Raw genomic sequence first — 25,345 nt, 5'->3', positions numbered from 1 at the left:
ATCTTTGCTTGATTGTTGTCTAATTATCATGAGTGAAAACAATACACCGCTGTTAATAATATATTTTCTCTTCCAAGTAATTAGCGGTTTATGCCTGTTCAATTGAATTCTTGTTTTCCTTACTGCAAGTGTTTATGTTGGTGTAGAAGAGGACGGAAGCACTGAAGATGATGATGGTTTAGGAGATGCATGGATGGAAATGTCAATGGCATTAGAATCTTCAAAGGTATTGTTTATATTCCTTCTTTACAGTAAGTGTCTTGATGTCAAGTGATTGGTATAAACTTTAGGGTTGTTTTGGGCTAAAATGTCTGATAATTTTTCAGAGCTGTAATCATAGTACACAATCATTATTTTATATTGATTTTCATCTCTTTCTGATAGGATGTCGCTGTACATCCTTTATCTGATCGAAGAAAGAATGAGTGAAGGCTACAGTGAGCATTCTTTTGTCTTCAGCTGGGACGAGTTGAAGAAGCAACTAGGTGCTTAGCTGACATGCACGAAGTAAGTAAACTGGGATTGCCACTAAATCATGATATTGTCCAGGTTTAAAGCATCCATTCTGTTTCACAACATCTTCAAGTTCTTGGGAGGTCCCGGCAAGGCTTATCTTGAAGTATAGGAAAAAAAAACTACCTTGTATTATCTTGTAAACTCATGTATAAGAGCTTCATTTCCTTTGTGACATTCATGAGAAAAATTAAGGTGCAACATTCCCTTTTCAATATGCTTAATTCCATTTTGTACAGCTATTATCCACCCAAAAAAAAAAAAATCCAGCATGCATATTTTGCATGCCAGATTTTTTTATTTATTCATAAATAAACTTTTGCGATGACAAAATTGCCGTCGCAAAGCTTTGGTAGTGGTCGATGGCGTCGCCATGGATATTTGCTACGGCATTTTTCAGTAGCAAAATTCTTGCGATGGCAACGTTTGCCGTCGCTATTAAGCTTGCGACGACGGAATTGCCGTCGCAAATACCAATGGCGACGCCCTCAACGACATCGGCGCAATTGCCGTCGCCATTGGTCTTTTGCGACGGCAATTTCACTTTCCGCGACGGCACAATGCCGTGGCAATTTGAATTCTTTTTTGTAGTGAAGGTTTTTAGCGAGACAACGAGAGAAGCACCGCGTTTGGGCGACACAAGGGGAGTGTTCAAGTAGATCCCTATTTGTGTGTCTGACCCAAATCCTAGGTTACTTGACCTAATGGTAATAAGGTTAAATTAGAAGGATCTAGATATTCCTATTCAATGTATGATTACCTTTCTTTGTATGATTCAGATTCTATGCATTGTAATCATCTATATAAAGAGACTCCTATTATCAATGAATACACAACCATTTTCTCACAAATATCGATTCCCTAAAACATGAACCAAAATAAATTGAATGAAAATTGAAAATTGAAAATTGAAAATTCAATTGACGAGTATTACTAAAAAGACCAAACAGATGGAATCGAATTCACTCGAAGCTATCATCTTGGTCGTAACCAAAATTGCCAATTGTGCCGCTTGAGAATACGGACGTCGGACGTTTGATCATTTCCTAGATTAGGTAACGACCAATTGCTTTGTTCCACGTAGCTAAAATTGCCGTCCAATACTTGCCACGTGCCACTTTCTCAGTGCTCAGTACATAGATTTGGTATCGTGTGCAAAATACTGCCACGCGTACGGCCAGAACAGAGTAAGTACACAAGGATGGGCCCACTTGTTCAGAATAAGCAAGTTGTCTGCTGAACAGTGAGAGGGAATTTGTTTTTTATTTGTATTTTTCTTTGAATAAGAATTTTCTTATTTTCTTTGGATGTGAAAAGAAAAAATAATTGTTCTTGTTCAAAGACGGATAAATTTGTGCTAAGCCTAGAAGAACTGGGAATGCCCAGAATGTTTAGTTGTTTTTGCTGTTTTTGTGTTTAGGCCTTATTGGCCTCCTTTGTAACCAAACCAAAAAAAAAAAAAAAAAGACAAATAAATTTGCAGACCAAAGAAAAAATGGCATATAAATTTGTGTTAGGACTTTGTAGATGAAAATATGGCAGCTTTGTTAGCTGTTACCTCCACTTGCTACTTCAAAAATACACTATAAACTTAACAAGTCGTGCATAATTGTTATTTGCTACACAAAATACATTAATCTTAATCTATCGATAAATAGTCACATATAATAAAAAAAAAAAATTTGAGAATAAATAATTACAACTTACATAAGTTTGTTAAAAGAAGACTGTAATGATTTATGATAAAAACACTAGATAATAATTAGAAAGTCTTCTTAATTTACGTAATTACGTAGATTACTACTTTTTAAACAATATACTTCCCACTAACTACACTATATCAGTTTAAAATTAGTCAAATCACATGACTAATCTATGGATTAGTATCACACGTCACTACTGGGTACGAGAGCAGTTAAATTAAAAATTAAGAAAAAATTTACCCAACCATAATTTTTTCATATTTTTTTAAAGGATTATGTATAAATATGAAAAGAGTGAAATAGCCAAAAGGGCGGTTGCATTTCTAAACCACATTTCCTACCAAAAACCACAGACGCACAAACCAAAATCATCTCACCCAGAAAAACCCCAGTTCACAAATCACACACAGTTCAAAACCCCTCTTCTACTTTCCTGTAGCTTTCACCAAGTTCACATCTTTGAAGGCTTTGAGAGAGAGAGAGAGAGAGAGAGAGAGAGCTTCAAGCTCATCAGTAGCTTATGGTGTCTGTGAACCCAAACCCAGCACCTCAGGGTTTCTACTTATTCGATCCCACCAACATGGGCCTCCCGGGCCTCAATTCCATGCCGCCGCCCACCACGCCTTCTACGACCACCACCACCACGTCGTCCGCGCCCCAAAACGCCGCGTCGTTGGCCGAGGATCTGAGCAAGAAGATCCGGAAACCCTATACGATTACCAAGTCCAGGGAGAGCTGGACTGAACAGGAGCACGACAAGTTTCTAGAAGCTCTCCAGCTGTAAGCTCTTCAGTTTCACTTTTTTTTTTTTTGTTGGTTTTTGATTTTGTATCTGGGAATTGAAGCCCTGCTTGGTTTAGGTGAAAATATATGAAGAAGTTTCAATCTTTAGAGTTCATTTGGTTTTTTGAGATTTGTTACTTGTAATTGTAGGTAATTCAAAGGTTGTGTATGTTTAATTTGCTGACTGTGGAGCTAAAGGGGCGAGTGTTTTCGGGTTTGGGATGAGTGAGATAGAGGCTTTTTAGTTGGGGAGAAGTGAGACATTGTGATGTTGTTTTGTATATGTAAAAGAATAGTGTTATGGGCTACTGTGGTTGTAAGCTTTGTGGGTTACGACTTATGTCAGTAATTGTTTTTGTTGTCGATGCAGATTTGACCGCGACTGGAAGAAGATTGAAGCATTTATTGGCTCAAAAACGGTTATCCAGGTGAGTACTTATCATAGTCAGACTTATGTATGAACAAAAGATTTCTGAACTTTGAATTGGTTAGTTGAAGCATGAAGTGGAATGGTTTACATGTATAATAAAAGTAAAGTTGGGTGGTTTTGTTAGGTTTTGCTATTCTCTCTGTTCTGCCATGTCAGGTTGTCATTCTTAAATTTATAGTGAACTACCTATATGTTCCACGGAGAAACATAGATTTTGTTTATACATGTGGGTATCATAAGAGTCGAAAAAATTTTGTAGGGTTCTGCAAGGTTGCCTCTTGAAATTTCATGGCTGCAGCATCTTTTGTTGATTGAGCAGAAACTGATCGTCTTGTGTGTATGAACTCACCAGTAAAATTAACTGTTCAGCGGAATTTCAATGCTAGCTAACCACATAAAATATAACAACATAACATTCATTTTATTGGATAATGTACATTAGATTACGTTGCAATTTTGAATCATAGGTGCTAATAAAATTGATATAGTCTCCTGATCTTTTGGAAAAATTTGGCATGGTTAATAATTGAAGTTTTACGTTTGCCAGTTCAGGCATGTTATTTCATTTGACGTAAAGAAAATAATTAACGACCAAACACCTGTTTTGCAAGTTGCTATGCTTCTCTACCTATAGAACCTGGAGACGGTTAGAGCATCTCCTTAAATCTTTGCTTAGTTTATATCCTCTTTCCTTCATTTCTGTCTGTGAATTCTACATGTCTTCATCGTACTAAAGATAAGTGTTATCCTTGTCAGATACGTAGCCATGCACAAAAGTACTTTTTGAAGGTTCAGAAAAAAGGGACAAGCGAGCATGTACCTCCTCCTCGGCCAAAGAGGAAAGCAACTCATCCATACCCACAAAAAGCTCCTAAAAGTGGTCAGCAACTCAGCATAGTCAACCATTGCTTTCTTGGCAATTTTACTTTTTTATTTTATTTTATTTTATTTTTTTATTAAAAGAATTCTTGTTTATAAGTTAATTTCTGGCAGCTCCAGTAGCATCTCAAGTTGTTGTGCCATTTGAATCCTCATCTGCTTTGCTTGAACATGGATATGCTTACCAGCCAGACTCCTCATTTGTGCTTGGCACTCCAGTTACCAGTGCAAGTTTACCTTCCTGGAGTCATAGTTATGTGCCTCCAGTCAATGCATCACAAATAACTAAAGGTTTCAGTTTTTCCCACCTATCTTGGTCTTTGTTTTTTTTTTTTTTTAATTTTTTTTTTTTCGTGATAATAAGAAGTTTGAAGTTTGCTCTATGTTGTTAAATCATTCTCATAAAAGTTAATGTTAAATTATAGTCTTTATTATGTTATTTCTTAGATGATGGAAAGCTAGCTGGTTCAACAGATGCACAGAACTCTTGCTACAGTAGTAGTAACGAAAGCAAGCCTACAACTCGCCAGCCACAGAGAGGTTAAAATTCTATCTCATTTTTCTTTTGGTGAATCCTTAATATGCCTCAAGTAATTTTTATTGGTTGTTAAACATAATAGCTAATTAAAGGACGTCATTCTTCCTTAACCCGTCAAATACTGTTTTTCATAATTTTTTTATTTTTTCATTTCTTTATATTTTCAGTTGTTTGCATATGACTGCAGAAATGATCTATGTTCCATCACAGTAATACTCATGCTATGCACTTGTTTATGCTCTTCTTCTTAAGAGTTAATATGCTCCTTGCATGCGACTCCCAAACAGATATTGATTCTACTCTAGTATTGCATTGATATCATTGTTCATGACAGTTGTTGCAGTTCTTTCAGTATTAACTGTAGTTCCTGTTTGTGCAGTTTTGCCAGATTTTGCTCAGGTGTATAAATTCATCGGCAGTGTTTTTGACCCCAGTTCGACTAGTCATTTGGAGAGACTGAAACAAATGGACCCTATAAATTTGGAGACAGTATGTCATTTTAGAATCTTGCCAACATTTGTTATTTTAATTTTTAATTTGGCAATTCAGAGCTAACAGTCAAGACTGATATCAAGTAATGTCTGGTCTTTCTCTAACTGCTAAGGGGTTGCTCATGTACTCAGTCACCTTTCACAGGCACTTTTGTTGATGCGAAATCTATCCATTAATTTAACAAGTCCCGAGTTTGAGGATCATGTAAGTACTTTCCTTCTCAATGACAGTATTTCTTTCTTGACAGCTTTATATGTTCTTGGGTGTTTTAAGTGACATTGTAAACATTCCACCTGTTTGTCTTCTTTGGTTTTTGAACTGCACAATGAGTGAGACGCACAATTTTTCACACCTAGCTCTGTGATGTGCCTACACTGAGCTTTCATTCTGGCATAATAAAAATCTACTTCTTTAAGAATTTGAGATACCCTTGCACGACAATCTAGCTCACAGATTGGTTTAAGTTTGTGATCGGTTTAAGTTTGTGCCGACTCTATGTGGTGATAGTTATAAGGAACAAATGTCTGAGAGAGAGAGTGTCAAGCCCATATCTTCGCATTTACCATATAACAGAATTCCTCTAGATAGCAATTATTAGCTGCTGATCTAAGAATGCAGCTCACACATTTATGCCTGTTCACGTATCCTGTAGTTTCCCTCGTCATCTGAACAGGGTGGATGCCATACAAGTCGATTTAATTTGTAAAACGACCATTTTACAACCATTTTGTTTAGATTGATAACCTTAGAACCCATCTGAAACATGCTTTCATTTCAAGGTGGACAAACTGATAATTTAGTATGGGCTCGTCTTTTCTAGTAGCTTAAATAAAATATGTTGTGAGACCATACCTAACGGTTCTGTTGATCTTTACACAGAGAAGGATACTTTTATCATATGAAACAAAATCTGAGAAAGCTAAACCTGAGAACAGTTGCAACTTTTCTTGCCATGGTAAATCGGAGAATGCCATCCTATCTACTTAGGAAACGGAAGGTAAATGAAACTTCCTACTCCTTAATATATGCAATTTTTGTGTACCCATTTTTCACTCTAAACTGTGAATTCCAGGGGAATGGTGCGGAACGATGAAGTTCACTTAACAGTTTTAGCGCGGAGTCTTTGTAAATATGCGGAATATGCAGGGTTATGCAGGATAGATCAGTTACCGTGCAGCTTGTCGAAGAATCAATGCCAGTTTTAATTTAACCAGGTCATCAAGAAATGAAGGATGATACAGTCAATTCAGTGTCCGCCTTGGCTGTCTTGTATAGAGTTTGTAGTTGTACATCTGTTGGCTGTACATGGTTGTTTAGACATGTTTTTGGTTTTGACATGCTAGTGAATAAGGAAAGGAGTTAATGATGGTGCATCCAACTCCAGTGGATACATTTGTGGTACTTCTCAGCCTTGTGAAGTTTCAATCTGAGTTTAGGAATCCCTTTCACGCCTCATGTTTCCCAACTCAAGAAGTACCACAATCTTAATAATACCACTTGGATGGGGATTCCCATATTAGTTTATGTTGTGTTTTGGGTTTATATTCATATTCTTATGGTTTCCATCAGAAAGTGCTGGACTGGAGTTTATACGAGTATTCCAGATGGATTTTATTCCAAGTCAATCCTGTTAAATTATTGGTGGAATCTCTCCGAGTGTGCCTCTAGATTCGCTTGACAGCAATTGTGCAACCTATATCTTGTAGGACTCCTTTATGAACTTGTGCTGACCCTCCTTGGCCTAGCCTTCTATATTTTGCAAATCCAATGGTGGCTACAACTAATTCTTGGTAAGCAAACCGTCGTGGAAAGGCTAGTCTCTCGAGGTTCTTAGTTATAAAGGGCACCGCGGCAGTGGAGTAAACATTTCCATGTCCTTTGATGGCTCTCTGCTTCTTTACCACCACTGTACACAAGGCCACACCAAGCATCAAAATGAAGAAAGAAATTGCACTGACCACCCCTACGAAGAATGCATGCTTCCTTTTTTCTCCATTGTTGCTACTTATATCATTAAATTTGGATCTTTCATCAGAATTCGAAATTGAATTGAATTCCCATGAAATTATCACATAGTTTCCCTTTTCACGTCCAAAACTAGCTGAGAAACCAATTGTAACCAGTTCGGGGAGAACATCTCGCAAGTTAATTTGGTAAGAAAGAGAATTAGTACTCCCACCAGAAACAGGCTTCGAGTCTTCTTGGTATCTCCAAAGCACACTGAGCATGTTTGTGGTAGCATTGTAAGCTATTTGTGCATTTGCCACCTTCCTCGATCGCACGGCACTATAATCCCAACTAGCATTGACAACTGATGAGATAATATTTATATTGATCCCAACATGAGGTCCATGAGGATCCCACTCCTTGTTTTCTTTGATATCAAACTCAACTATCACAATTGTGTTGTGGGAGCGAGGTATCAAAACGAGTGGTCCAGTTGAATAGTCCTAGATCAGCACCGGAGGAGTTAGGCGCAATTGGATACCAAAAAGGTGCAAGGAAAAAGCCAAAAAGGCAAACCCACCGCTGGAGGAGACTTCGTCTGTAAGTGTCGATCATGAATGTGAACTTGGTAGTGAAGTGTGAAGGTGACTGAGTAGTAGAGTCCCATAAGTGATAACTGATAAGGTTGCGAATAAGTACACCGTCCTACGGGGAACTATTTCGAGTGTGGGGTGAGTTCAACAGTTCCTAAGTTAGGCCTGGCATCGCCTCCATAGAGTATGTTCTCTGTGCATGTCAGGGTTGAATATAATTGAGATATATTGAATGAAATTGGTTGAGCAAAAAGAGACAGAAATTTGAAGAAAATGAAGAAACCTTTAGCTTCTTGCCTACAACTAACTGTAAGAAACATTGTGCAGATCGAGATAGATCGACGTACACAAATGTTTGCAATGAGCAAAGAAGAGAAAAAGTCGATCTGCATAGCATTTATTCTGAATTATATGTGAAGGCAATTAAGGATCAGTCATGCAAGAATCTAGCTATGAGAGCCTAGGAATAAACTACTAGCTAGAATGGGTTTAAGAATTTCCATGCATCTGACATACACAACAGGACAACTTACTGAGGAAATCTGGGAAAGGAAACAATGAAAATATACAAGCCGATCGAGGATTTAACATTACGTCTATGTAATATATAGGGATTGGCAGTATTAGGTCCTAAGAAATTTCATCAATATTGTCCTCTTAGCGCGCAACAATATCTGCGGAGAATCGGAGATATCAAAATGAAATATGCTTCTACAAGCGATGATGAACCAGTATGCAGTGATCAGTTAGGATGAAAAGCCAGGCAGTTGCAGAGATTCAGGGTTTTCCTTTGTGCTCACGAGCTAAATTCCTAAATGTAAAGAGGAAATTTATGCCCAAAAGTTAAAATTGCAATTATCATTCTGCAGAAACCATAATAAAAGTTGAAATTTATGTTCCACTTACACTGCTACATTGGTGGAACAAACAAAATAAAGATGGTGCATCTTCAATAAAAAAATAATAATAATAAAGACGGTGCATGGTAAATGATCGACATATTCGTAATTAAGTGTTTCGGTTGTCAAATGTAATAATTGATTCAGTTCTATATGAATAAACTCATTTTCTTCTACCACAAACAAAAACAAGATGTACAATGTCATTTTTTATGGATAATATATACATGTAACATGCTAGGGATGTAGATTGGTGTTGCAGCTAGCCGGACTTACCAAAGAGAACTAAATATTATGTAACATTTTATAAACTATTCCCAATTTTTGTTTTTGTTTTTGTTAATTTCAGTTTACCCTCCTGAGGTTCTATTCTCAATTTTGGATTTTTACCCCCTAAACTTTCCAATTTCAGTCAACCGTGTCCAATTTCTCAGATTCCGTCCAAATTGAACGTTAACTCTAACGATCGGACCCACTTCAAGGGCTAAAATAGTTATTTTAAGACAGAAAAAAAAATTTAAAGGAAAAAAAAAACTCATTCCTTTTTCTTCCTTAGACCCACTTGTTCTTCTCTCTCTCACCTCTGATGGGTAGCCCCAAAGACCCACCTCCGATTCAGACTGTGACGTTAACTGCTTCGTCACCGATCTCTTCGACTGTCGCGGTTCCTCCGTTCATCCCACCAGCGACTGCGTTCTCATCTTCGGTTTGGATCCGTCCCTCTCCATAAAAAACAAAGTACTCCGTGTCCAATTCCTCAACATCCACCACCTGAAATCACCTCCAATCAAAATTTCAAACCAAACCCACCTCCCAAAATCCACAAAAACCTGCTTGAAACGCCTCAAACTGCACCACCAGAACACAATTCAATCACTACAAACCAAAGTAGAGCAAAACCCCCCTTTGAAAAAAAAAAAAAAAAACAACCTAGAACCCAAAAAAAAAAAGCCAATGGAAAACCCAAAAATAAGTGAAAACACAAACTGGGTATTCGAGATTGACTGGCGGGGCTTCAAACCTGGGTTTGCTCTCCCATGGGTGAGAAATTGAATGGCAGATGAACTGAAAATGTTGGTCGGGTTTTTGTGGCGTTGAAGGCGACAGTGGAGAAGTGGGCCCTCTGCGTCGTGTAGTCCAGAAACCCTTGCAACAAGACCGGGTCGTACTCAATCGTGGTCGTCGCCGGCGCAGCGGTGGTAAGCAGAGCAAGGAGCGCGATGGTGACGGCGGGAGGAGCGGTATGTGGCTATGGCGACGGGGAGGGAATCAGAGGTGGAGGAAGGAGTTGTCGACGTCGTCATCTTCTTCCTCGTCGTCTTGGGGGGAGGAGGAGAGGTCGCCTTTGGGGAGAACGACGTCGTCTTGGTCGGGGGCCATGGTGGTGGTGAAGCGGTGAGAGAGAGAGAGAGAGCAGTCGAATCTGTTTTTTTTTTTTTAATCTTGAATTTACCCTTTTAGCCTTTAAAGTGGGCCCCAAGATCAGAGTTAACGTCCAATTTGGACGGAATCTGAGAAATTAGACACGGTTGACTGAAATTGGAAAGCTTAGGGGGTTAAAATTCAAAATTGAGAATAGAGGGGGTGTCATGATGACACCCCCAAACCTCAGGGGGGTAAACTGAAATTAATCTTTTAAACTATGGGAAGGGCTCTAATGAGGATCACTATATATAATGAGGACTTTGTCACGCCCCGATTTTTAAACATATTTAAAAATTAATATAATCCCAGAATTATACATGCGTGATGGTTCAGCCATCAATACAAAATACTTGGAAAACTTTTTCCTTTTGAACCAAGTACATACTGATGCCCTGAACCCATAATGTCAATATATACTCGCTCTGTAGAGTCATATATTACACAAGTTTACGAATTAAATTGCCACAACAAAATAAACGTAAATGCTCCTCAGAGCTTACTACATAACGAAAGTCATAACAATGGCAAAGCCAACAAAATTTGCTTCTAATCCGTACAGTTGTGAACACACTATCTCAGCTTCAACCACGATTGCCCTGACCTGCAAGATTAACCCCTATACCATCAAATAATGCATCAGGTTGCTATACAACAAACCCGGTAAGCTTATGAAATCTTGTATGAGTAACTCAAATACAACAACCAATCAACTCACACCAATCCCAATAACACCATCAATCAACTTAAGGAAACAGCTCAACCAAGATTCCTTCCAACACTCCAAGTCCTTTCCTCAGAAGGAACAACACAAGTCACCGCCGTGACACAAACATGTTATTTGATAACTCAGCAAATCAATATGAAGTTCAAAGTCTCTCATGGACAATAAAAGAAAGAATACTCTCGAGACTCTCCTTTAAACTACATACTTATGAGTCTCAAGCAACCTCTACCGTTACCCCCATAAGCTATAATGGCAGACAGACTAGAGCTCTAACTTATCGTAACCGCTCACCCGGCCAAAGGTATGGTTCTTGGTTACATGCCTTGGTCACCATCTGTGACGTATGATTTTCAGACTCATCTAGTCTTCGAACCAAACATTTGAATAAGTCGTACACAACCTAAAAATGTTGCATAAATCTAATAAAAAATTTCCCCTTCCCTGATCACCATATGTGACTCTTGGTACAAAGACCAATACATTTAAAATAAGTCACACTTGACTCAAAAATGTCACATTCTCAGCACTTTTCAAACAATAGAAAATATTTTTTTCCACGATATTGTTTCCCGAAAAGTCACAACCATGCATATTGTTTCATCACACATCACACTCACACGAATATATATATATTTCACGTAAATACACACACACACACACACACACACACGTAGTCATTCGCTCAGGAATGCTACTAATATCAACTATAGTTTGCAGTTAAATAAATAACTCCCAAAACGATAAAGGTAACTCTGTTCGTAAATGAACATTGTGAGATTACTCACCTCGAAATTCTTGCTGCGTCTTCACACAACTAGATAACTTACAGAATGCACACTGTCAAGCACCTAAGGAAAGTACGGCCTCAAATCAATACTCAAAACACAAGCGATTAAAGTTCGAATCCCTATTTGAACTAAAACCCATAAGTAACGCCAATTGAGGCGAAACTTCATCCGAGACCACCCAAAGTCTCCGGAATACTTTTACGATCAATATATCAAAACTATAAGTCGATCGAACTGCTGGATCCCCACGGATCAAAAATCGAGATAATCAAAACCGGTAAGAACCTTAACATTATCAAACGATCTCCAAAAGTTATGTATCATATATCAAAAAGCTCGTATCGACGAGTAGATGATAATGAAGTAAGAAACTGCCCCAGACATGGCCGGACACGCCGCCACAGCCGTCTGCACGTGCACCGCTCACGCCGCCGTGCCAAACTCAAAACCAGCTCAATCCGACTGTCCACTTGGAGAGCTCGACATAAGGATCAACTTTAATACCTGGGGTTTTGGCCGGTTCAGCCTAGATCACCGCCGCAAGCCAAAAAATACTGTTCACCTTGAGTTGCAGTTCCACACTGAGAATCGATCAACCAAACCTCCAAGGATCGATTCAGGATGCTTCCACAAGCAAAATGAGACCGGTTTCACCTCTAGCCGTCGCCGGAATCATGAAAACTGATCGGGTCCGCTGCCACCAAGCTTCGCCGCCTCACTGCACCGCTGTGGATGAGAATTGCCTCTAGAGAGCACCGCAGGGAGGATCGAACGGAGGAGAGGTAGAGATCTAGGTTGGTGTTGTGGTCTGCCGTCACCAGAGGAGCGAGTTCCGGCCAGGTTGAGAAAACGGGTCCGGGTCGGGTCGAGGGTTTGAAGAGAGAGAACGGAGTGTTTGGGTTTTCTGAAAAAGGAAACTTTCCAAAAAAGTCAGATTATGAATTTCCAATTTCAGAAATTCTATTTATAGTAATTTCCAAAATTAGAAGAAACTTCTGCTGATCATAACTTTCTCGTACGAACTCCGATTTACGCGTGCCGCATGTCCATGAACTCATATCGACGTATTCTACGACTTTCATGACGTATAAAAGTCAAATTTCAAGCCCCCCCCCAAACTATGCGTTTCGAATAATTATTCATCCGAAAATTAATTCCACTTCATAACAACATATGAATAAAGCATAACCACCATAACTCGTACAACTGGTTCATTATTAACTGCAAGAATTAAATAACGAAAATTCAGGTAATCACAAACTAGTTGATAATTTTTTTTGTGAAACCCACTATTCAATAACATTTCTGTTAGTGTAAATGCACGTAGGTGCAATGAATAGTTTCTTATATTTTAAACATGGCCCAAATTTTTGAACTTCCTCATGGAGTTGGACTTAATCAAATAAATGGACGGACCAAATCTGTACAATTTGAACTGTTCATGTTCATAAATGATAAATCACTATTATAAATGCCTTCACGATTTCCAATTTGGTTGAAAATTTGTAGAAGTGATACGCTCATGAATATCTAAATATCTAACGGTTGATTTGCCGAAATGTAATCGAAAAATTCTCAACTAGTTCTCGTTATAGTGGTTCTCATTAGAGCCTCTTCATTTAAACTACTCCTGCTTTTGGGCTGTCTTGTATTTGCTACCCAATTGGGTGTTTAATGAAATCTCATTTTTGTCCAAAAAAAAGAAGAAGAAGCTAGAACACTAAATAAACTGAAGAACCTACACGTACAATTGATTTTTAACTTAACAAAGTCGAAAGCATTTAGTGCGTAAAGAGGAAGAATCCGAGTATGTGGGCGGAGGAGATCATGTCAAGGTGATTTTGGTGTGTGTGTGTGTGTGTTGGGGGAATAAGATCATGCTGAGGTGACCATGTCCAGCGAGATAAGATCATGCCCAGTGAGATAAGATGTTGAGGTGACCGAAAGTAAGATCATGGCCAGCGAGATCATGTCGAGGTGATGATGCCAAGCGAGATAAGATTATGCCAAGGTGATCATGCATGTCGTGCGAGATAATATCGATCATGACCAGGGAGATCATGCCGAGTGATAAAATCATGGCCAGTGTTATCAAGCCGAGGTAATCATGGGATCACGGGAGCGGGAGATCTGACCATGAGTTCACTCAAGTGGGAGGCAATGAGATCATGCGCGAGGTGACTATGAGATCATATTGAGCCGAGGTGATCATGGTATCATGCCGAGGTGATCATGAGATTAGATAAAAGAGGCCATGCATCTCATCTCGTACAAGCAATGTGATCTCGAAATGGAGGCCGTGAGATCATCACATATGGGAGGCCATGAGATCATGCAAATAAGGGCTTGAATCTCGTAGGGGGCACTGAGATCAGACAAAGGAGGCCTGAGTCATGTATAGGAGGCACTAAGATCTCACAAAGAAGGGCTTGAGATCATACCGAGGTGCCATGATGTCATGGCAAGGTGACCAAAAGAGCTTGGGCAAGACTTCATGTTTGTGATTCCCAATAACGGAGCCAAATCTGTCATAACTCAGAGGCTAATTAAGTAAGAAGCAGGATAGAAATAGAGAATGACACAAGAAGTAAAGTGGTTTACCTAGCTCATGAAGGCAGGCATCCACTTAGAATGTTTCACTATGAGAGTGGCTAAGTAGCCATTGTAATACAAGTGTGGGGAGATTATGGATCAAGACTTTTCTACGTAGGGAAGGGATCGCTTTTATAGGTAAGGGAGGTCCCCTCCTCTTTATATGTTTCTGATGTGGGATGTAAGAATAGTGTTGCTTATATCTCTTGACGCCTTTTAGAGGTAGTATATACAGAGTCTAATTCGGTTCTCATTTATAAGATGGCTAAGCAATTCACGATGAGGTTCATATTCTCCAAATAATCCCAAGTGGACAACAAATCGGGTGATCACTTAGGTTGAGGGAGAGGAGCATGAACGGTTACGTTTTTATTTTATTTTATTTTTTATTATTATTTTTTTTATCAAATAAACAACTCAAATTCAACTACCAGATTTTGAGTCGAACTCACGACTTCCCACTTACAAATAAAAGACTTATGCTACTAGACCAAATGAAACTGGGCGGTTACGTTTCTTTTATACATCAATTTGATGACATCCTTTTGTACTTGCAATTTATGCATTACCATCAAAACTCGGTTTGAATTGAAAAGCATCATAGAGTGCTGTTTTATGCATGTGGATGGAATGATGGATCATTATTAAACGAAATGAAAATTTTGATGAACAGAAATTGGTAGACGAACTTGGTGCGGAAGTGTTATACTTACACCCAAGTTGCTGTCTCCACCTCTGATGAAATTGTCACTCTATATTCGGTTTCCTTCTCATTGAAAATTCCATAGCTTCTGAAATGAAAAAATAACAAAATGAACCCAATAACATGGCCAATGGCAAGAAAATCCATTACTTACACTAGTCTCATACATCCAATATGAAAGAAGCAACATTAAACACATCGCCATTCGTTGAATTGCACATCTGAGCAAGAGACTGTCAATACATTGATATACACAAGCACAAACATCTGAGTAACTATCGATAACCAAAACCCATGTCCAGTTCATGCCCATACATCCCTTGACTATTATGCCCACCACTGGCAGCAAATGGGTGAATCTGTTTCGGGTTTGACCTCATTTCCATCTCAAGGAGCCTTTGCAATGCCTCAGGATGGTTGCTTCCACCAGCAACATCAGGAGCTGAAATTTAACGCAAGTCAGTATTTTTATACATGCAGTTTCTGACATGGAAAAGATGAAACTCAAAGTTGAACCTCATCACTAAAAAAAACAGGTTAACGTAATTAAGAAAGTTTCCAGAAGTTGACAGATGTTGAATGTCAAAGGGCTTCAAAAATATTGTGGGAGACTTTGGGCATCGTTTTAATGACTTGAGTAATTTCTACTTTTCTAGTATACAGAGAAGTAAAGGTGCAAACTCTACCAAGACACTAAATGGACGCATTCCCCAAATAAATCAGAATAGCAGGCAGAGAATTAAATCAACTACAAGTACCAATAGCAAATGCAAAGAGAAGTGGTTTTACCTGGCGATGGCATGCCATGACCACCTAAGTTGACTGGCCGAGGACCAAACGGAAAGCCAGCCATTGGGTTCAATTCTTCCAAAAAGCTAGAAACCTGACTGTTTGGATGAGCAGGCAAAGGTGCACCCCTGTTCTGATGAGGAGGCAGGGCTGGAGCACTGGATAATCCTTGTAGCAAGTGAGGCGGAGGAAAGTTTCCTGACATATGCATCTGTTGCAACATAGGGTGATGATGAGCATCAAACCCAGATTGTCCAGTGTTCGCATGATGGAAAGGTGGACGGAGCATATTTGCAGGAAACTGATGACTTTGAGGAGGATCATTTCGGATCATACCCTCTGGAGTCATAAAATTCATCTGAGAGTTGGCATTGCCAGGATGAGAATCTGATGGATGAAAAAAAGTTCCCCTATGATTCATTTGAGGATGATGGAGCTGTTGTGAAGAAGGTTGGACATTATGGTTCTGATAAGAAATATCAGGCTGTCTCATATCATAAGGGCCACGAAGAAAAGGTGGACCTTCTTGGCTTCCCATGATAGACCTTTCATCCTTGAAGGCAGAGTTCAAAGCTGCCAATTTCTCAACAATGTCAACTTCTGTGTTTGGGGAGAATACTTTGCTTTTCACTAGATTCCCAGTAGACATAAAATTTTGGATGTTTAAAGGTTCACTGACGGTAATTAAGCTATCCTCTTCAGGAAGTCGAATATCCGCAGGCCCATCAAAGACGCCAATCTTAGACCCCAAGTCAGTTCTAACCTGTAATGAATCTAGGTCAATTTGAGGATTATCAAAACCTAGCAACTGCTCATCGATCTCATCTGATTTGGTTTGCTTCCTTCTATTTGCTGTCATGTCACTGTTACTATGATTACTTGTGTTAGGTCCAACATCAATTGCAGAAGGAACAAAACTATTGTCTGATACTGGAAAAGGCAACCCATGAGGCTCCGGAACATCTACTCTTGCTGACCCAACAAGGCCTCTTTTAGTAGAAACTGGTGCTCCAACTGATTGCAACTCCTTCATGAAAGCAGTTCCAAATAGTGTTTCAAGCGTCAGATTCTTCCCTGGATCAGAAACATTTTCAGCATTTTTCTCTTTTGAAATGTGACGTGCAGTGCCAATAACTGTCCCATCAATGTTGTGAATTTTCTCAGAAGATGCTGTTTCTTGATTCAAAGATGGTTCAATATCTTTTAAGCCTGTTCCCTTCTGTAACAGTGAGAGTAAGTGCTGCGATGCATGATTATCTACTTTGGCTTTTGGCTGCTCAGCCTTTCTATCAGGTACAACTGACCTTTGAACAGGGGGCCGCAAGGTTGGACCACTCTCACTAATTTCAGATAGAATCGACTGCTCAAGGTCTTCACATGTAAGGACTGCTGAAACTGCCTCTGGTTTATTACTTTTGTACATATGCTCAGAGTCACCAACTGGAGGAGATACTATGTTTGATGTCAAAAGCCTCTCTGCAGGTTCAGAGTTTTGGGAGGGAAAACTAAGAAAATTGTGATCGCGTAGCTTCCCATCAGAAATATGAGGTCCAGCTTTTTCATTACCAACGATCAAGGAAAGCAAGTCATTTGGCCTTCCGGATAAGATCTCGTCAGCAGGTTTCTTGTCTGCAGTAAAATAGAACTAATTAAAGCTTAAAATATACATTTTCCATTCCAAGTTTAAATGACTAAAGTTGGAAACAAATTTTAAAGAGCTTCTAACTCCAAGAAATTGATGGCAGCAGACCTTCTTCATGAAACCACTGAGCAAACTTTGAAGAGTTGACGATGTGAGGACCCAGTGCCTCATCTACTTTGCTATCATGAGGCTGCAGAAGCACAAAAGATATGAATGAGACTACTGTCTCAAGCTACTGACTTTGTTTCAGATTCAAATGAGAAAAATACACAAACTTGCTTACCTGGGATCTAAAGTTTACCATAAGTTGGAATATGAAAATGAAAACTTAATTTTGATAAAACATAATGCTAATGAGCCCTATCAAAGGCAGGTCTCAGTATCATAACTTCATATTATATGATGCTAGATTATTTTATTTCTTAAAACTAAGAGTGAATCAAGAATGTGGGCACTTGAAATTCATCCCGAGTAATGGAGATTTTAATAGAAACTCTAAAAATAAAAGAGAGAGAGAGAGAGAGACACCATGAATACCTCAGTGATATTTGAGGAGCCAACACCATTTAAAGGTACTGCACCGCTGAAAAGCTTTTCCAGTATTGAAGTAGAATTAGTCACCTTTTCAGCATCGATCTCAAACACTTCACTATTTCTGGAAGCTTCCAAAGCTTGTGGTGTATTAGCTTTATTATATACTTGACTATCCACGCCAATTATCTTATTATAAGCACCTTGAGGTGGTAACAAATTTAGACTCTTTTCACTCATACTATCAAATGCAGCATGAGTACTTGCACTTGCATGATGCTGCTTGCCCAAAACCATTTGCTCAACCGGTTGTTTTTCCACTCGATTATCAGAAGTACCATTTACAACACGGTTACCTTTGCCATGTAGAATGTTATCCTCAAGTCCAGAATTCCCAACCTATCAGAAAGAAGCAACAGACAGATTAATGATGAACACAAATAAGGTATGAAATAGGAAACCCTCATATGAGGTTGGCTCGCTAGAGCGTATTTTGGCAAAACTATAACTTAATTGGTAAAATGACCAGAAAAATTAAACAAAATCAGAAGACAGACATGATATCCACTATTATATGAACTCAGTATTAGATACACGTGGTTAAAAAGTTCTTCAGCCAAATATCTTAACACTTACTAGCGAGATTGTAATCATTTCAAAGCAGAACCTATGCTAAACATTAAGAATTAAAAAGACAATAATCTAGGAAAACACTGTCTTCATTAGTAAAAAAAAGTACACAGTGGTTACCTCCACTTGATGGGGATGGTTCAAGGATTTTGGTGCAAGATTTCTTTCCAAAACTGTGCTAGTAAAACCAGGGGGGACAAGAGGTCTGGTTGCAGGAGTTTGCAAGGGTAAATTAGACTTTTCCTCATTATTTGATGCTGGTGGTAGCCGAGGCTCAGCTATTTCACTGCTCCTCAGCAAAAGTTTCTTCTCCTCGTTGGTATCATCATCCAACAGCGTAGAAAAATCAAAGCCACCTTTATTCTTCTCTGGCTTCAGCTTCTGCTTTTCTTGAAATGCTTTCTGCTGCTCCTTCCTCATTAGTTCAAAGGCATCTGGGAGAAAAGCCATCAAATTTCAAACTTGCATATAACTGACATCAAAACATACTGACCCCACCTAAAGAGGTCCAAAAAATACAACATAGCAGAAAACTTGCAATCAGTTCTACGAGACCACTAAAGATAAAAACAAGTACCTCTTCTCTTTCTTTCCTCTTCTGCTCTATCCTCATTTGTATACTCAGAGGAACCAAAAGTTTCATCATTAAGTGAGTCGGTAATCTCCTTTCGTGTGAGAGGTGGTGCCTGCAAATTATAGGACAAGGGAAAAAATATAGTTAAGAAGCTTTTCTCTGCATTATATAAGTTTTAAAGACACATAAAATAATCCTGCAGCACATCAAACTGTTGGATATTAAGTTCACTACTGTAGGCATTATGCTTTTTGTGAATTTTTTTAACAGACATGGTAGGGCCACAAACAAGTCAAAAGCTTACTTTATAAGGACGGGGAGGATGATATGGTTCATTGCTTCTATTTAGTTGGTAGGTATCATTAGGTCGAACTTTGGGTGCCGCTATCCCTCCAGCAAACCCAGCTGGTCTTGGAAAGGAACCACTTCCGAGAAGTCCATCATGCTCAGGGACCTGCCAAGGCCGCCAAGCCTGGTTCCCATAGTGCCTTCCGGAATCTGTGTATTCAACAGATGAGCAAATATAATTTCAGATATCTAATTTTGTGGAGAAACAGCTGAGCAGGATCTCAGCAATACAAGAATGCAATATGAATTGCCACAGAAAAGAGCCTGACACTAAATGAGGACAAAGCATTGCATCAAGACAGCAAATGAAGAAGAGTAGGATTTTAACAGTTGACCGGGTATCAAGGGACACCACTAGTCAATTCTATATCCTAATCAATATGTCTAACAACCAGTCTCCTCACCATAAATATCAGCTTCCCCCAACATTTGTCCTTAACACTCAACTCCCACGGATCTCCAATAACAACATAATATGGATATATTTAACCATTTTCCTTGCAGTCTCAGTTAAAATTACTCATAAAGGAACTTTATAATGCTAGCTTGACTGGGTAAGTATTTCTTTTACCCTTACAAACATAAAACATCACCTAGCTTGGTCTATTGGAATATTGGACTTAATTCCCCATAAGAGTTCCCAAGTTTCATGATAAGGTATTCTTCTGCCAAATGACTAAGTTCAAAATAAATGCACTGAATTTGCAGGCCTGCCCCGCCTGCTACTTGGGAAGTACCTTTAAAGACACCAGTCTACCACAAGCAACTAACAATCATGTGAAACTATTCTCTGAAACATACATATCTAGATACATTTGGAGTTATACATAGAAGACCATATACGCAGAAGTTCAATATCAAAGTATCAATAATGATGATTAACCTAAAACCTCACCAGAGTCTTTGTCAGATTGCGTATCACTATCTTTATCACTGCGTCCCGAAGAACGACTTTCCCACCTTCCATGAAGTGGCCGCGAATAACCAGCTGCATCACCCCTAGTAGGAGGGGATGAACCATAATCATTTCGCCTGAAACTATTTGCTGACAAACCACTAGATGGCCTTTGCCCTCTGAAAGCATCCTCGAATTCACTGATATGAAAAGGGAAGGAATGGAAACAAAAAGCACAAACTATGAGCAAGACTTAACACAAGATTAAAGCAATATCAATAACCATGGTAAAACAAGATACAACAAACCAGCCAAATCAAGTATGCATAACCCCTAACTACTTGAAAGAGGCGATTCACCTTAGGAATGACCGGTCGAACCCATCTGGCAACTTCTTGCAGGATTCTAACTCACTCAATGACAGAAGAAACTCCCTCGTATACGATATTTTCAACTTCCTGCATCATTGAAAAATGTCTGTTACATCACCATTGTCAAGGGAATGAACATATACATAACTGATACCCTAGCAATCACAGAAACCAAAAATGCCAAAGAAAAATGCATTACTTATTAACTTCATGATTCGTTTCGGCGGGCTGATCCGGCAAGTGTTGGTCTTCGTTCTCTAAGCTCATTCTGCAAATACTAGCACTATACCCCAATTCCCAACTACAACCCAATCAACCTTCTTCACTGAACCACAAAAACCACGCTTCTTCAATTGAACAGTCACTACTCCAAGCTCAAAACACAAAACCCATTAACCATATCCGCATCCAAATCAACCCAAACCTTCACTCTTATACACCCACTGATTGCTACACTAGCTCCTAACCCAGAAACCCGAAAGTCAATTCGAAAAGCTTCGAAAAACTCCAATCAATCACCACATACCTAATCAATCTAAATCAACCAAAGCAGTCTAAATCAACTAGCGCTAGATCCTAATTCATTCTCCGATCCAGCTCAGTGTTCCCATAGCCAACCCAATCAAACCTTGTTCCAATCCAAAAACACTTAACAGATATATACAAAAAGCAAGTATCTTTCTGCAAAATCTCACGTGGATTTCAAGAAATCGGTAGAAAACAAAGAATCCTCATATGTTGGACGAGAATCTCAGCTGCGGAATGAGCCTAGGGTTTTTTTTTGTTCAAATTGTTCCAAGATCTTCCAGAAGCTTATAGGGATGAACGGCCGGGATCGAAGAAGATGAGTCAGTGAAAGATTAGGGTTTCGGTGTGGGACGAATACAATTTCATATCGATCGGAGCGATGGAGTTTGTTTAGAGAGAGAGAGAGAGAGAGAGAGAGAGAGGTGTTTAGAGAGAGAAAGCAATAGAGAAGGGTGGTGGTCTGGCTTACCTGAAATGACCTTGCTCACCTTCACAGCGCACAGAGAACAAATATTACTATTTTTGTGAAGAGATCTCACGCGACTTCTGTTGTTTGTGACGTGCACGCTCTCTAGTTTTCTTGTTGGTGTGTCATGGTCATCTGTTTAATTGGATTTTCTAGGGTTTTTACTTTTTAGTTACTAGTATTTTCATCTTTGAGGAGCTAGGGAGGGTTTTGACTTGAGGAGTGGGAAGAGGGGCTTGGATGTTGTAGTGAAGGAGTATGACCTTTTAGATGAATTCAACATTTTTTTGGTTTTTGTCAAAGGGTTAGTTGTGATATAAATGTACCAAATCTATTATGATACTATATGTTCACACGCGTCTGACCTTAATAATTGCACGTACTGAAATATGTACGAGACATTCGTGCGTAATTATGATGTATTTATGAATTACTGCGCGACATTGTCAAGTGATGGTCTGGTCTAATACAACGAAACCAACTGGGTAGATGGACGGTTCAGGTTGACAATTTCTCGTTATTTAGATTATTCATCGGTTACTAATCTGTTATGTAAGTTTCCGTTTTCATTATACTAATCTACATGACATTGTCAGTTCATGAACTATTCCAAGACAACAATACTAATTGGGTGTTCAGGTGGTCCAAAACTAATAATTTATCGTTATTTAGATTATTCATCCGTTATTAATTTGTAATGTAAAGCGTACACTTTTCTTAATATTAATTTATGTGATATTGTCAAGTGGTGGTTTGGTCCGATATAACAACACCAACCAAGCATGCGGGTGATCGAAGACTTATAATTTCTCGTTATTTAGATTATTCACCTGTTACTAATCTATTTCGAGGAGAAATATCGATGGATAAATTGTAAAAAATAAAACAATATGATTAATGATCATCACATGTCACTTTTACCATGGCATAGCCGGTCTAGTCCAGCTTCTTCCAAAAGCACAACACCTTATCCTATTTCATTCACAAAAAACCATATCCAACAATCACCTCCAACCTTCTCCAATTTTACAAACACGTCGAATAGGTATTCTCGTAAATAACTCCCAATTCAAGACTCTTTTACTCACGTCCCATCAAAACCTTACCTCACTGAAGCTCAAAAACACAGGCAGAGAGACTGAAACAGCAGAGACTAGTCATGGCGTGCCCTTCGCTCTTACGCTCCTCTACGTCGTCGTTTCACGGCCAATTCCCAATTGCAGCTTCACCTCCGCGGCTGGCGTTCGGAAACCCTAGAAATGTGAGTGTGGTGAAGGCCGCAGAGGTTGTGCTGGTGGAGAAGACGGAGTCGGAGAAGGTCAGTCGGCTCAAGACGGCTTACCTTGAGAGAATCATCCCTAAGCTCAAAGAAGAGTTCTCGTACCAGAACATCCATGAGGTGAATAAAGCTTCCATTTTTTGTATTTTCAGTCTAATTTTAGATATAATTAGTTGTTAATTCTAATTTATGTTCATGAATTAGGGTCTAATTTAGGTCCAGAAAGACTGGGTTTTAGGAAAGTAAGTAACTTTTTGGTTAAAGAAATGAAATTTGAGATAAACCAGTGACAATGTGGTTCAGTTTTAATTGAAATTGGATTTGGGGATTCATGTTTTCGTACTTATTGTGATGTTGAATTCTCTATGTTGATGATTTTGGTGTAAATAGGGTCTTTTTGTCTGTATTAATTTCGAGAGTTCGATTGTTGGGTTTGTGAAGTTGAGTGCTTTAATGAAGTTTGTTATGTTGGTGATTTGTGCAATGGGGAACTTGCTGTAGGTTCCGAAGGTTGAGAAGGTTGTGGTGAACTGTGGTATTGGAGATGCTCAGCAGAATGCTAAGGGGTTGGAAGCAGCAATGCGTGACTTGGCGCTCATTACAGGGCAGAGACCTGTGAAGACACGAGCAAAGGCTTCCCTTGCGCAGTTTAAGATCAGGGAAGGTCAGCCACTTGGGATTGCTGTCACCCTCAGAGGAAATGTAAGCTTTCTTTTCCCGCTTAATAGATGAATCGTATTGTCAGCTTCATTTCTTTAGATATTTAGAAGACTGAATTTATCATTTTTTTTGTGAGGAATTCCTTTATTCATGTTTCTTATAAACTCCTGTACAATATTTAATATTGTTAATCAAGATTTAGAATAGAGGTTTGTGCTGAATTCCGTCTGGCAGTGTTTACATTGGTAATACAACACTCATATTCTTTTCTTCTTGGCTTGGTAGTAGATTGAACTAAAGCTCAGTCACAAGTTAGTCTGTAAAAAGAGTAGCTTATTCATATCTGTAAGGTTATACCATGGCCAATAGTGCCTCCTTTCTTTCTATTTTTCTGACATGGAAGAAATAACCTGATGTGAAGTAGTATGGTCAATATGGATATGATTATAGGTATGGTTGTTAGAAAGAAGGAGAGCAATGATGGTTGCGCTATCAGTTGTGTGGTAAAAGATACCCACATTGATGTTACAGTGGTGAGGGTGGTTTGTGCACCAAGTCAACATCAGTGTTTGTTACTAGTGACTACTGACTAGTAACCCTACATTGGTGATGGTGATGGTATTCATACGAGGAATCAGTAGTTAGTTGCATAAATTTAAATAGTTTGACAAAGAAGCAAAATCCCTTTCCCTTACATAATAGTACTCAAGAACTCTACCTGTGTTTTATTTCAGTCTTTATTATGTGTGCGTGGACATTGGTGATGGATATGGTATTGATACAAGGAATCAGTAGTTAGTTGCATAAAATTAAATAGTTTGACAAAGAAGCAAAATCCCTTTCCCTTACAGAATAGTACTTGAGAACTCTACCTGTGTTTTTTTTCAGTCTTTATTACGTGTGCGTGGATCTAATCCCTTGAAAATTTATGTATCATCTCATAATTCCAATTGCATGAAATCTCATGCACCAAGTGTTGATTTTGCAGGTGATGTACGCATTCCTTGATCGGCTCATTAACTTGGGTTTTCCCAGGACAAGGGATTTTCAAGGTCTCAACCCGAACAGCTTTGATGGAAACGGTAATTATGGGGTTGGAATTAAGGAGCAGAGTGTGTTCCCAGAGATCAAGTTTGATCTGGGTAAGGGCAGGGGAATGGATGTTTGCATCAAAACAACAGCTAAAACAGATAAAGAAGCTCAGACACTTTTGGCTCTAATGGGAATGCCATTCAGAGAGACTGGCCCAGTAACCGAAGTGCGCAAGAAGAAGCTGAGGTCTCACCATTTCAGTCGAAAGGGAGGTGGAAGAAAATGAGTGTTTGCCTTTGGGAGATAGGAACATTCTGTTAGTTTTGTATTTTGCGAAGTTCAGTCACCAAACTGTCAATGTATGTTCAAATGTTCAATGAAAATGATCTTATTCTTGTTGTGCAAATCATGCAGCTATGAACAACACTTTTGGTATTTTCCCTTGATTCTTAAGAATCATTAATGTGGCCGCATAATGTTTATATGGTCCTAAGCAATGACTTCTCTGTTCACCTCCAATCCTTCAGAAGGGGATTGCCGTTCAGAGAACCTTTCCAAGAGCCACACCGCGAGGCGGCCATAGAAGAAGCC

At 39.0% G+C, this 25,345-nt stretch overlaps 3 protein-coding genes across 5 annotated transcripts; 2 read left to right on the top strand and 1 right to left on the bottom strand.

Annotated features, from left to right (window-relative positions):
* Positions 1 to 2,510: 2,510 nt before the first annotated feature.
* On the top strand, positions 2,511 to 6,862 carry LOC133715848 (protein REVEILLE 5). Of its 3 annotated transcripts, XM_062142512.1 has the most exons (9): positions 2,511 to 2,996; positions 3,370 to 3,427; positions 4,186 to 4,309; positions 4,423 to 4,599; positions 4,756 to 4,848; positions 5,226 to 5,335; positions 5,483 to 5,542; positions 6,218 to 6,335; positions 6,411 to 6,862. In XM_062142512.1, the coding sequence occupies exons 1-8, from the start codon at positions 2,737 to 2,739 to the stop codon at positions 6,323 to 6,325; spliced, it is 990 nt and encodes a 329-aa protein (XP_061998496.1). In that variant the 5' UTR covers positions 2,511 to 2,736; the 3' UTR covers positions 6,326 to 6,335; positions 6,411 to 6,862. The 3 variants fall into 3 exon arrangements, with proteins under 3 accessions (XP_061998496.1, XP_061998497.1, XP_061998498.1); XM_062142513.1 differs by lacking the exon at positions 6,411 to 6,862 and having other exon boundaries at positions 5,470 to 5,542; XM_062142514.1 differs by lacking the exon at positions 6,411 to 6,862 and having other exon boundaries at positions 5,451 to 5,542.
* An 8,257-nt stretch (positions 6,863 to 15,119) lies between these two features.
* Positions 15,120 to 21,804, bottom strand: LOC133718593 (uncharacterized). The gene is made up of 10 exons (XM_062145462.1): positions 20,989 to 21,804; positions 20,778 to 20,876; positions 20,419 to 20,618; positions 19,480 to 19,673; positions 19,179 to 19,287; positions 18,722 to 19,035; positions 17,978 to 18,370; positions 17,549 to 17,630; positions 15,799 to 17,427; positions 15,120 to 15,451 (listed from the first exon to the last, which is right to left on the bottom strand). Exons 1-10 carry the CDS (start codon positions 21,054 to 21,056, stop codon positions 15,285 to 15,287), a joined length of 3,255 nt encoding a protein of 1,084 aa, XP_062001446.1. The 5' UTR covers positions 21,057 to 21,804; the 3' UTR covers positions 15,120 to 15,284.
* A 1,105-nt stretch (positions 21,805 to 22,909) lies between these two features.
* On the top strand, positions 22,910 to 25,160 carry LOC133715366 (large ribosomal subunit protein uL5c). Its single transcript, XM_062141846.1, has 3 exons — positions 22,910 to 23,182; positions 23,564 to 23,764; positions 24,711 to 25,160. Exons 1-3 carry the CDS (start codon positions 22,943 to 22,945, stop codon positions 25,038 to 25,040), a joined length of 771 nt encoding a protein of 256 aa, XP_061997830.1. The 5' UTR covers positions 22,910 to 22,942; the 3' UTR covers positions 25,041 to 25,160.
* The last annotated feature ends 185 nt before the right edge of the window (positions 25,161 to 25,345 follow it).

Source organism: Rosa rugosa, chromosome 6, assembly GCF_958449725.1.
Source record: "Rosa rugosa chromosome 6, drRosRugo1.1, whole genome shotgun sequence".
NCBI classification, from domain to species: domain Eukaryota; kingdom Viridiplantae; phylum Streptophyta; class Magnoliopsida; order Rosales; family Rosaceae; genus Rosa; species Rosa rugosa.
Note: the sequence above shows the minus strand (reverse complement) of the source record. Positions and strands in the feature narration are given on the sequence as shown.

Excerpts from the sequence above, each read along its gene's own strand:
- LOC133715848 (XM_062142512.1), top strand. The coding sequence starts at position 2,737 with ATGGTGTCTGTGAACCCAAACCCAGCACCTCAGGGTTTCTACTTATTC. Across the intron at positions 4,310-4,422 it reads ACAAAAAGCTCCTAAAAGTG|CTCCAGTAGCATCTCAAGTT; the intron begins GTCAGCAACTCA and ends AATTTCTGGCAG. Across the intron at positions 4,600-4,755 it reads TGCATCACAAATAACTAAAG|ATGATGGAAAGCTAGCTGGT; the intron begins GTTTCAGTTTTT and ends GTTATTTCTTAG.
- LOC133718593 (XM_062145462.1), bottom strand. The coding sequence starts at position 21,056 with ATGAGCTTAGAGAACGAAGACCAACACTTGCCGGATCAGCCCGCCGAA. Across the intron at positions 18,371-18,721 it reads ACCATCCCCATCAAGTGGAG|GTTGGGAATTCTGGACTTGA; the intron begins GTAACCACTGTG and ends TCTTTCTGATAG. Across the intron at positions 17,631-17,977 it reads GCTCCTCAAATATCACTGAG|CCTCATGATAGCAAAGTAGA; the intron begins GTATTCATGGTG and ends GTGCTTCTGCAG.
- LOC133715366 (XM_062141846.1), top strand. The coding sequence starts at position 22,943 with ATGGCGTGCCCTTCGCTCTTACGCTCCTCTACGTCGTCGTTTCACGGC. Across the intron at positions 23,183-23,563 it reads CGTACCAGAACATCCATGAG|GTTCCGAAGGTTGAGAAGGT; the intron begins GTGAATAAAGCT and ends AACTTGCTGTAG. Across the intron at positions 23,765-24,710 it reads CTGTCACCCTCAGAGGAAAT|GTGATGTACGCATTCCTTGA; the intron begins GTAAGCTTTCTT and ends TTGATTTTGCAG.